General features: G+C 38.6%; 1 protein-coding gene across 2 annotated transcripts in view; it reads right to left on the bottom strand.

The window, feature by feature from the left end:
- Positions 1-494: 494 nt before the first annotated feature.
- GALK2 (galactokinase 2) overlaps positions 495-12,905 on the bottom strand; it is a 50,295-nt gene continuing 37,884 nt past the window's right edge. Inside the window, exons 9-10 of one of the 2 annotated variants that reach the window (XM_049812494.1) lie at positions 7,798-7,999; positions 495-986 (exon numbers count right to left, since the gene is read on the bottom strand). In XM_049812494.1, the coding sequence (XP_049668451.1) occupies positions 779-986; positions 7,798-7,999 (410 nt within the window). In that variant the 3' untranslated portion in view covers positions 495-778. The remainder of the gene's footprint in view (positions 987-7,797; positions 8,000-12,905) is intronic. The other variant, XM_049812495.1, reaches the window with a different exon arrangement.

Below are 12,905 nucleotides of genomic sequence, written 5' to 3'. Positions count from 1 at the left end.
GGATTCAACAATTAGAATATGGTGTTTGGATAACTCAAAACCAAACTTTACTTCACTATTTGTTCATTCACTCAGGGGAGTATGTTGTCATATTGTACAGCTCACAGAGAGCGTTCATTTTTGTTGAAGCTTTCAGAACAAGTCAACCTTACACAAAGATACATAAGAAACATAGCTAGAATGAAAGTTTTCCTGCTTAACATAATGTATTCCTAATGTTTTACTTGGCCTGCAGGTGCTCCTCCAATATTATCATTAACAGTAATAACCCTATTTGAGGAGAGTATAAAACTTCTCATGTTTAGCAAGGTCCTTCCAATTTTTTGAACGCTTCAGCTTAATCTTCCATTTTTATAGGACACTAAACAAAAGAATATTCAGCACCCAAAGAGAATAAGCACTGAACAGCCCTGCAAACATTGCAAGGTTCCTACCCTACAATGAAATACCTCATTGCTCCACCTGGTCTTACTTCTATGATAGTAAATGGACTAGAAGAGAGATCCACTTTAACAAAGTATCATCTTTATTTCAATTTCAGTTTTCCTTGTCAATAGGTTTTTGTAAAGCAATGTTTATACTGAAAGATATTTTTAGTATCGAAAAAAAAGACTTTATAATCGAAGAGTTTTCTTTTAATCGCTTCTTCAGAGATATATTTTGATAACAGCAACTGCTCATTACAATAAAAAACAGAAAAGGCATTCATTTTCTGTGGCATGGGAAGTACTGCCAGTTCTAAATGTCCTACATAGTTTCTTTAAAATTTTTACGTTCTTTAGGCCTCAACAAAAACCAAAGCTCCTCTTCCAGGTTTGGTAGCAAACAGACTATTATTCTCCAGTGCTAACCTTTGGACATCGGTTTGGTAATAAGCTTTTCTTACATTTTTTATGAAAGTGTTCAGCTTGTCAGTAGGCACCATTGACACAGTGCAGCCACCCCATCCAGCTCCAGTCAGACGCGACCCAATGGCCCCAAATTGCCTAAAATAAAATAACAGGAAAAAATCATGTAAAATAAACCAAAAAGGGGTAATTTGTCATATATAAAATTCCTATAGAAAACTAGTGAGTACTTAAAACACATGGATGTCATCTAATTTTTCTGAAGTTCACTTGGTTGTATGCGACATTACAGCAATTTTCAGTTATCATTTTGGACACACCACACCCCACACACACCCCCCCCGCTGATGCTTTAAACTGCAATATAGTAATTTCTGTCAATTCCAAAATTCACTCTCTTTCATAATGCTTCAGCATCAGCTGTTTTAAGGATCACAGCACAGCTGAGATGAAGAAAGCAGGAGGAAAGGAATTGTGTTAGCAACATTCATAAGACATCAGAAGTGAAAACAGAAATACATGACAAAAATAACAAAAGAGGGTTCATAAACTAATTGCACAGGATGTAGGCATGCAAGCCATTTTCTAATGTGGCAAAGACAAATAGCTCTATTCTTCCAGGACAGATCTAAAACATGCTGAAGATTCACAGGCTTCTGCAGGGCTGCTGAGTGTGCCAGTCAAGAAAAGGAGAGTTCGGAATCTCTTAAGAAGTCATACAGAGTCATTGCACTCAAACATCTGTTTATGCTGAATGGACAGAGTTGGGTATCTTTCTTTAGAGGAACCTCATGAATTTAACAGACTTACAGCAGTAGAGGTAAAATAAGAATTTAGTCCCAAAAGAAAAAAATGCTCTTAATAAGGAGGGTGAATAGAAAGAACAATGACAAATAAATGACATCCAAAATATAAACCATTCCCAGCTTCAAGATACTGGCCCGCTAGAAATGTCCTACAGCAAATCCCATGCTATTACCCTGCAAGATTCAGACTCCATCTTATTAGAATTGAGTAGAATTATTTTCATTAGTTTGCTTACCTGTGTTGCTGATATTTACTTAGATTCAGAAGAAGTAGGAAAATAGCATGTAATAAATTTCTTCGGGGCTTTTCTAACCTAGTCAGAACAGGATGTTTAGAAAACTCATTTGAAATCTTATTCTCATGAGAGATCTAATCTGATCTGCAAACAAATACTTTTGATATGTTTCCAATAGGCATGCATGGAGAGATTTACCAGTCCTAGTATGTGTTTGCAGGACAGACAGCATCATGTGAGTAACACTGGAAAATGACAGCTCATTCTGAGTAGGCTGTGGTAGTTTTTCATATATGCATTTTACGTTAAATGAATCTGGTGTACTGCTGGGTTAGCAGAGGTTTAGGTCATATTTCAAGCAAGTACTTACATATGTGTTTGATTCTAAACACACTTACATCTCTTCTTGAACAGAAACACTTTCTTCAGTGTGTCTGTGTGGTGCCACCCTTCATATTGACTCGATTTTATGATAATTCTTTATTTCCTGTTGGTGTTTTATTTTATTTATTCCTATTATTATTCCTGTAAGCCGCTCATTCTCTGATGCAATTTTTGTAGTTTCTGGTCCATGGAGCAGCCTCCTAAAATGAGCAGGATCCAATCCAGTCTCAATTGCAATCAATAGGGAAATTCCCATCGACTTTGTAAGGCCCAATACTTTTTTCAGTGTCTGCTAAATCAACTGTCTGTACTCATTTGGTCGGTTACCTCAGTCAGAACTTTGCATTTCAGATGGTGTCTGGCTTTTATTTTGGTACGCAACTGAAATCCCTTCAGAATTGTTCTGAACCTTTTATTGATTTCATAATTCTCTGTGGTCATGCTCATGCCTCATTTTTACTGAGTCATTTTAAAATACTTAGTTGAAATAAAGCATAATGTAGACAGAAAATATGCCTGTTTCAGAGCTGAAGTCACTGTGTTTCAAAATACTGTGGCTAACAGTTTCAAATGTGGTGATATGATTACACACTTGCGGCTTAATGCTAAGGAACTTGGTGTTTTGATGGGCAGTGCTGTAACATCTGGAAACTAGGTACCTGATATTCCACGAATTCAGAAGTGAGCACCTAATTCTGCATCTACTAGAGATGCGGTGCATGAGAGATATCTAGATCAAACACGAGAAAGTTAACTTCAGAACAGGTCTGAAACTGCCTTTTTCGAGTCCTAATCCATTCAGTCCTAAGCTAGACTCCTCTGGTAAAGTGCGATTCATAGCCAGACACTCTTCTTGTGCACTGGCACCTGAATCATGCATTTATGAAGAGGTGTATGAACAGACAATAATCTTGTGGAGGGAGCGCTCACCCACACAGTGGGCAACATGGATTCAACGTGTGCGAAAGTACCCTGTGCACCGCCTGGGCTATGCTGCAGCCACGAGGACAAGTAATAGAGGGAGAGACAGAGCACACAGGAGAGAGAACGTATCCGTAAGTCCAGTGTTTGGGGCACTTGGCTCCCAGTCCCAGGTTCTGGCCTTTGCTTCTTGAAGAGTTTATGTATCCTGTTCCAGTATTCACTCGATAAAAAGAGAATTATCTTATGAGGAAGGCTGTGTGTGTAAATGAGAATAAAAACATGAGTACTTCAGCAGAGAAAAGAAGAATAAAAATAGAAGTTTCCATAGGCTGGTGTATGGAAGCAATAGGTAAGACATTGCAGTACCTCATTTTAAAAATAATTGTGCTGTAAGAGGTGATAAAATCACAGCAATATTGTTAATTCCAAACACTCAAAATTATGAACTAGCTGCTCAGAAAGCACGGAGTTAACATGATGAGATTTAAAGATATAAATGGGGGAGGGGAAGATATTATTCTGTTTTGTAGCTTGGTGTGCATTTGAATAGCATCTTTAAACCTTTCTGGCTCTGGAGGAGCTGCAAACTTCTTTTTGTAGGGTAGTTTTCTGTTTGTTTTGTTGAATTTTCAAATTGTGCCATGACTCCAGGCTTTGCAGCCTAAAGAAAATCATCAGTGGTAAGAGTTTTGATAAAATGCAGAGTTGTCTTGGCTACCATAATGCACTTGGATGTAATGTAAAAAACATATCTTTTAAAAGTGATCAGAGAGGATTCAGCTATCTTCAACTGTAAGGGACATGGCTGGTAACACAAAAATTATCAGGTTTTATGCCATGGAAAGATGGAGAATAAGAGAATGAAAGAAAATTATTTACAACACTCAAGGATTCTGAGAGATTCTCAAAAGTACCCAATGAATTCAGGAGCTCAGATCCAATTTTTTGTTCCTTAATTGTTCAGTAAATCTTCTGTGTTACTCAATTTAAAAGGTAACTTTTAACAGGTAAAATAGCTACTAACAGCATGAGATGGGTTAGAGAAAGTACAAGTCTTCTGTCTTTGCAAAAATAAAAAAAAACCAACTGACCAGCTAGTGGTTACAGTTTTCAGCACTACAAACCACAGCAAGTATGGATCCCTTTCTTTCTTGGCAGCAGTTGTACAGTAAAACATAAAGATCTAGGCAAAACAGAAAACATCTGGATATGCAGATTATTCTTCACAGTTTAAACCTTGTAAGGAGAGAGCAGCAGTAGACTTGGGCAATTCTGTGGAATGTATTTTTGGAAAGGCTTTTTAAAGTTACAGGGCAGCTGTATATCATTGTAAGTAAAGAATGTAATTTATGTAGTTCCTGGCCATTTCTATAATCACATCAGCCAAGTTTTCCTAGAGTGACTAGTGATTTTATGTCCCTTAGTTTTTTAATGAACAACTTGAGAAGAATCAAGATGTTTTTCCAATCGTTTCCAAAAATTGATGCTGGCTTAAGCTGCATTCATCTAGAATGGCTATAAGCTTTTATAAAGCTAATCACATAATCAGAAAGACATTAAAGAATATCAAACTTCTATAGAAGACAGACACTTTTCTTAGGAAATACTCTTGATGGGACAACACTGTAAAGAATAATGAACAAATAATTTACTTGTTTCTGTGCAATGACTGAAATAAGAAAACCCAGATTAAATAATTTTAATATACCAATTAGAATCGCTTCACATGAATGACACTCCGCTATGGTGCTTAGCTATGCTCATCATACTAGTTGTGGGCTCTTCTGCTGGTAAGTTAGAAATCTGATGTAACATGGGCACACACATCACTTTTTTCCGTCACTATTTATATTTTGGTCCCTGGAACTGAAATGCTGTGATTAATTTTAATTTAATTTAGTAAAATCCTAACTGCATACTCCTTTCCTTTGGGTTCTGTGGCTGTGTCTGTGCTACTGCCTGCAAGTCAGTGTCACGATACCCAAACTAGCTCAGAGAGCAGCAGCTGTCTAGCCATGAAAGCACAGCGCTCAGCATAAATGAGAAACAGAGAATTTCCATCCCCACGCTGAGAGTCATGCTGCAATAGACTGTTGCTAGCATCCATGCTAGGTTATTTAAATGTAGCACAGGTAACTCCACGCTGTACTGCAGATCTTACCAGTTTATACCTTCTTGTTTTCCCCTACTTGAAACAGGAGAGTTTTCTCCCAGCATTTCTGAAAACAGGCCCTATCAGTATGATTCAAGCTAGACACCCTAGTGAAGACACTTAAAATGGCTAGTCACTTTTGCAAAGTTCAGTCATCAGATGCTATTGACTGAGGCATCAACACTGGGTAGTTACTGTACCTAAAAGTAAAGCAGATGTTAAGTTTTAAGGCTTTTCCTCTGTCAGTGGTGTCACAGAACAGGCAGTGCTGATACCTCGCACTGGATCAAGACCCTGTAGCCTAAGATTTTTGATAATTTAGTAGAGAATAGTTTCTGTCTTCAGCTGACTTTGGAGTCAGTTCTCCCTTGTCACACACACATCAGCAGTTCCCTTTGAGCAGCTGGGATAACCATGGTGAAATTGCCCCACTAAGTGACTGCCATAGCTTATTCTATTACGTGATCATTACGTGATACAATAAACTGAACATAGCCTGTGAGTTACGTACTGGATTGACTTCCAAGAGAAGGAACCAAAATTGTATTGCCAAATTACTATCAGACTGTCCAATGGCTCTCGGGGCTTCTCTGTGTTTTATCACAAAACAGCATGTGTATCCCATATGCAAAATAATCTGTGAATGTCCAAAAGTCTTCTGTTCAGTTTTTAAGTTTGTAGTTTTCTGGCTTAGAGGCCATTCCATCTCGTCTGCAAAAGAAATCAGACTATCCTAAATAATCATCTGTATCATACTCTATCAATTTACAAACCTGGTACATGGGTATTACAACTTACAAAATCTGGATGAGTATAGAAGTAAGAAAGCATATGGCAAATAGCATGTTTGTAAAATTTGTATTTTCATTATAAGACAAACTGATTTCCTAGCTAAAAAAAAAAAAAAAAAAAAAGCCAGTCGCTGGTAAATAAATATTTTTGTAACTTTCATTTTTAGGTGGTAAAGTATTCATTTTTTATACCTCCAAATTGAAACAGTTTCTGTTTTCTTCAAGACTGAAAGATGTAGAGAGAGGATGGGATATTTGCTTCTAAAAGAGTGAAACAACATTTCTTGACCTCAGGCCTGCAAAGACTTACGGCACCCTACATTTCCCTTCTGGCAGGGCAGTAATGCTCTGGCTTAGGGCAGAGTTTCCCAAACTAAGCACACCCTTCTCCAAGGCGAAGTAGGAACCGTAAGAGATGAGGAGAAGTATGAAGGTGGCATCACCAGGAGCCATGATGAAGTGTATGAGGGAAGCAGCTGGGAGAAGGTGGCTGGGGCAGAGACAGGGATGGAGTAGTGGTGGGAAAGCTCAGGTGGGCAGCTGTTTATTCCCCCAAGCCACTGTTAAAATGATCATCAACCACTGAATTTAGATCAATGTTAGCATAAAATGTCTGTCCCATGATTAAATGTACCAGAAAAATGGAAATTAAGAGGGACCGAAATGTGTACATCCTTTCATGTTCATCCTGTACTATGGATGAAATACTATGTAGAATGTGAGTACTAAGTATTCATTTTTACTTTCTGTATTAACACATGGTTATACCAGATCTCATCATCCACTGCAGCAGTTATGAAAATAACAGCCTGCTACACACAGCAACCTGTGATTGATTTCCAGCTCACTTCATGCCGTTTCTCAAACTCTGTTTATTCTGGCTAGAAGATATGAAACTGGGGAGGAATAAAGGGAGAAGAGAAGGGACAAAATGACACTCAGGGAATGTGTTTTGGAGTTGAGAGGTCTTGTTTTATTGCGGCCAAACTGAGTTAGGGAACCTAGCTAAAAGAATGAGGCTGGGGCAGATGGAGACTGAATAATGTGGGGAAAGCTCAGACATACAATGCAGAGAGGAGAAGCAGAGTGTTAGCCAGTTAACACACTCATCTTTTAAATGGTGAAATACTGTCCAACCTATCTGACACCCTAGACAACATATTTTTTAATTGAAAAAAATGCAATAGCATTTCACAATATACCATTATGATATCAAGGCAATCTAAGAGTGTAGAACAGCTTGTTTATGCCCTAGAACTCTCATAGCGCAGTTCTGAAATGGTTAAGAAATACACAAAAAGTAACAGAATTCAACTAGAACAACTAAGATGATGTTTTAAGAAAACCAGTTATGACTTCTTCTACAACTTAAAAAAAAGAATAGCCAACAGTCTAACGTAACACTTGTGATGATGAGTCAGTCCAAAAGCAAAGTCTGTAATAAAGCCATAAACTGCAGCTTTCATCTGAAAGTATTACACAGATGTCAGTAGGGAAACAATTGACCATGTAATGTCCCTGCAGGAGATTAATTTTGTAATAAGACACAAGAATACTTTCATTTTAAAATTGCAATAGCCAACGATGTCATATTTTCTCATCAATTCAAACAATATTCTCAACAGGCGATTACTCTTCCTTGTGGTCAAAACTTACAGGCAGATGTCTACCAGCCGATCCAGTTCAGGACAGCTGCATTCATACATTTCCCTGCAGCTGATATAGCTCTGGTTCATTAATTCTCCCAGCAGCTGGATTGCATTGGCAGGTGCTTTGTTGCATATCTTCTTAAATTCCAGCACTCTGGCAGCTTCACTATACACATGCTTTGCACGCTGGTATAACTTAAAGGTGGAAACTAAACAAAATGAAAATATTAAGTACTACAGTTGTCCATTAATATTCACTACAAAAGGAACATACAAAAATATAGTAGAATTATTTTATTTTAGTCATTCATACTTTATATTAGAACTCTGTCTGCTAAAAGTCTTCTGCAAAAGCTCGCCTACGTCTTCTTTAAAAGACCTAATAAGATTGTACTTTGACGAACTCTAAATACTATGTACTCATTTTTTCCATGTTGATAGCATCATGCACATGCTCTGGCTATTTGCTGTGTCACTGAACAGACCCAGTCTCTCCTTTTACTTTGTGGAGGCAAGCCACAAGTTCAAGAGTTAGCAGCGACATGCATTTGGGCATTAATCTAAAGCTTTCAGGTTTTCAAATACCAGCAAAACTGAGTCAGGAGAACACCAGAAAGGTACCCAGTGCCCTGCAGGCAGCCGTTGGCCAACATCTGCTGGCCCAGGGCATTGTGTGACTGCTGCAGGCCAAATCTGCATCAATTATGTAACTGTGTGGATGGACCTTTTCTTGGAAAAAACCCCACCACCAAACCACAAAAAAAAAAACCACTTCTTTTTTCTTTTTTTTTTAAACTGAGATTAACAAAAATGCTGTTATCCATGTTTCCTGGTGCATAGGTAAGGAAGCCCTCTCAAGTATTTTCACAATGATGCAGGTTTACCCTGACTGTAAATAATACTAGATTAAAGGTACAGCAAAGAGCACAGGTACTTTCAGTTTGATTTTCGGGGTTTATTTTTTGGTGTGTGTTACCAGCCAGAGTGTCAGTGCTGCCTGTGTGGGTGTGAAGAGATGTCAAGCCCAGACAAGTCCTGCTTAGTATTGACCTACTAAGATCAAGAGCTAGTGCAAGGATTTTGGCTAAAATTTTTCTATTGTGCCATGAAAAAGCAGTTCATGTGGGAAGGGGGCGTGTGTGTGCCCAAACATGCACGGCCATCCGGGTAGAGACCTCCACCAAGCCCGAACAGTGGGGCATAAAAAGGAAGGGGATGGCTGCAGTTAAAGGCTCCCCAAGCTACTCCTATTTACAGGAGGGTTTGGCTTGCAGCTAGTATCTGAGGACTGATCCTGCTGTTCCCAAGCTCATGTTGTAGTTCATTGTTTTACTCTCACAGTATAGTTCTGTTCGCTTTAATACCATGGCTGCTATTGCGGAAGTACTGTTCACCAGAAGCATGTGTGACAATTTAATTTACGATTAAATTGGTTTACTTGAGCTGTTTGGGTGGTAAATATTAGATAAGTGGAATTTATTCCCTATGTGGAGCACCTACTGCAGTATGTTTCCTTATTTCATCACAACTCAAGCACACTCTTGTTGGAGCACCTCAGAACATCAGAGCATCCCCCATTTTCTTTCTATGTGTAAATTCTCCTTTAGAGCACGGTCTCTCTCCTCATTTCACCTTCTGGTCTCTGTTGCTTTCTACAATGGCTGATGAAACACTCAAGTAGAGGTAAAAGGAGAAGAGAGACAAGCCCTGTATTCAAAACAGAACTTGCTATCTGACCCAGACACATGGAGTTCCTACTTGCCTGTTTCATGGAAACAGCCAAGTTCTGGAACCACTTCTGATGATTTCAGCAATCCACATTTGCAAGTATATGCAGAAATCTTCCTTGAAAGACTGGAAATAAAATTGTGTCCAGTATTAAATCTGTCATATGTATACTCCAGATTGCAACCCTCACAGACTAGGACTTCATCAGCACCTGTATAATCCCTTTTTATTTCTCCAGAGTAAGTGTAAATCACAACTGTAAATGCTGAAAATGCATTGCTGAGAGAGACACAAGGAGTCTAAAATGATAGGGAAACATTGAACATAGCAGTGTTCTGCTACTGGTGATACTGCTTCTGGTGATATTTATTTTGTAATTCAATACATCCTGCTACTGAGAAACCTTGTGTTGCTGTCTTTTGAACAGGCCTTCTGAATGCATTTCAAACTAGGACAGAAATGAGAAAATTGAGTGCCCCCAGAAACATCATCTTCTCCCAGAAAAAGCATATTTTGGTTTCCCATTTAGAAGTGTGTTTTACCCCACTGTATTTTGTTGCTGCTGTAGTTACTTGCACTGTGTTTTGCAGAGCGATGCCTCAGTATTTTTGAATGTTAAAAAAAGGCAGCTTGGCCTATTTTTAAGGATCGTTTCTCTTTAAATATTCTTTTCTTATAAGCCATTGTTTTAGAGCAAGGAGATTTCTAAATGTGCATTCGTTTAGGGAATATCTAAAGTTGCGTGAGAGATTGCCATAGCTCACACTCTCTTGTAAATCACCATTGAACAGTAGTAACCCAAAGAATGAACTGAAAACATGTCTGGTTTCAATTGTAAGGCAACAGACTTGCCAAAGGCTGTGATTGATTCGGAGACCACCCTTTGGTAGAGCAATGCTCTACTGGCCAGATTACCTTAGAAATCTCTGGGGTTGTGTTGTGCTCGTCATGTTATGAATTGGCAACCAGAATGGGTGCTCCAGCTACTGGCTGCCAGCCAAAAGATCTGAGCTGTGTCCTCGACAGCATTCATTTCCAGGAGAGCCACTCTGTGTAGGGGAGAACTCACTACCTTGACACTGGCTTTCTCTTGATGCAAAAGCAATCCTTTCAGGCAGTTCCCAAGTGCAAAAGAGTGGCTGTACCTTATTTTCAGGCTCCTTTGTGGACTTTTAGCCAATTAGTATCGGTTAAAGGCTGGTATCATTATGTTATCTATTGTTTGGTTACAGGCAGCATTTTATTTCAGAAAATTACGTTTGTTTTTAAAATTATTTTTTTATAGTTTGCTTTTCCTCTCTGGCAGTGTATTGCTCAGGTAAAATTATCTTCAGGACAGCAAACACCTTTGTACCCTGTAAGTCCTATTCTAAAATAATGAAATGATTCATATATTTTCGGCTTTCAATACCAACTGCCTCTGGTAATAGAGAAACCCTCCTGTATCTCTTCTTTGGATAGGTAGTCCAACTAACTGACTCTATATAATAAAAGATAGCAGAGCACACATATTTCCAAAAATTACATCTATATTGGAATCTCCTTGCTACATCACACCCTGTATATTCGCTCCACATAAATAAAATCTGAATTAATAGGAAATGCCAAAGAGCTATGGAGGCTATGATTTTAGAAGAGTGCAGAAACTGATCAGAATCTGCATGCTTCACATAGCCACATTTTTTACAATTAGAAAGGACTGATTTCCTAAGCCACACTCTGTCATGGTTAAAAGAAACTAAACCAAAGTGCACATGACTGATTAGTTTATATCTGAGCTAGGACTGGAGTGCTCTGAAAGACGAAAAACTGAAGGCCTCAAAGTAAACCTTCCAGTGTTGCACAGGACTGGGTTATATGGTCTCACCCTCTGTTGTGCTCAAAGGAGAGCAAAAAAGCAGGGTGTGGGGAACTAATGCCAGATTCTTAAAAGCATGTGGATCCTTAAATCTATTATAGTGTATGGAAATCAGGTACTTAATCTGACTGAAAATGTAAATATACTTTCCTAATCCAGTAAACTACAAAGGTCTGGTTTCTCCCACTTAAATTTAGTTCCAAATTAGGCATATAGGTACCCTCAGCTCTATCTTCTGTCAGTGAAAAGGGCAGGTTAGGGAACCGTTTATCCCACCTGAGACCCAGATTGCCCTGTGGTACCCATTTCTCTGGTGACTAGAGAGGAACCTAAAACCTCTGGTGCAATAAAACTGGCTACCATGGTGATATAAGAGTAATTGTCTAGGGGATTTCTAAAGTAATGTTTCTTCCATAAGGGGATCTGTGCAATATCCAGTTCAGGTGCTCTGCTTGTTCAAAATGACATAGCGCCATTTGGACTGATGGAGATTTGTATCGGCTGAGGATCTGTCTCTGACTAGATTCATGCTCTCAAAAACTGTTCTTTGAAAATCACTACACATTTCCTCACTGCCACGTTCTGCGTAGCTCACTGCCATGCAGGAATGAACTGTTTGATTTTAGACCTAGACACGCTCGCACAATCAGAATCTCAGGGTCTCTTTTGTCCCTTTCTGAAAAGACAGTATGGAGACTGATTTATTTTGCATGGTATCAGCTGCACACAGAAAAAGTTTCTTGTGGACTCAAGTGAGGGTGAGCGATACCTTTTATGGATTGCAACAGATACAGATCAGAAGAAATTAAAGTCAACCTGAAAAGTCAAAATGAGACCACAGAAAACTTTAAGGAGGACAAGGAATCCTGTACCCAGGTCTGCTCTTAGTGACATTTTGTCACTAAGTTTTTAACACATTTCACCTGTATTCAGCCTGCTATTGGAGCAACTAATCCACATACCAGGTCATAGCCTCACTGTGTTTCTGAAGTTTCAAAGAGGACACAGTGAATCTTCTACAAGGAACCTCCTCCACTGTAAACTGCTTTGTATTACCAGTCCTTATCTATTTTTTAGAGAATGTCAGCAACTCTTGCTTTGTAGATTTTCTGCACTCTAGCTTTGCTCCTCTCCAGAGGATTTCTGTAATGTCATCCATGAACAGGTAGATTCGATTCACTTACAAACCACCGAATGCCACTGAAAGAAATGGTGACATTTTCCAGTGCAGTAATAGTTCATACTGCAGCAAGAACCTTCCAAGTTGTTACGACACAGCAGAATAACATTCACGAAAGTTTGTCCAAAATCTATGTAAAAACTCTTAAAAACAAACAAAAATCCTGGGCTATTAGTCCCAAATAACTGTGGGTTAATTAAATATAACAGAAGGTTTACTGTGGGTTTTCAACTGTATGGTCATATTTTTAATTTTAGCTTTACAAAACTTGTGCAAACCTGTCCACTCCATTTACAGGGATTATTTTTCTTTATAATTAAACATTGTGGCTTCTCAGCAACTCATATTA

This window comes from Accipiter gentilis, chromosome 10 (genome assembly GCF_929443795.1).
Source record: "Accipiter gentilis chromosome 10, bAccGen1.1, whole genome shotgun sequence".
Classification (NCBI taxonomy): Eukaryota; Metazoa; Chordata; class Aves; order Accipitriformes; family Accipitridae; genus Astur; species Astur gentilis.
The sequence above is the reverse complement of the archived record's forward strand: the minus strand, read 5'-3'. Positions and strand labels throughout refer to the sequence as shown.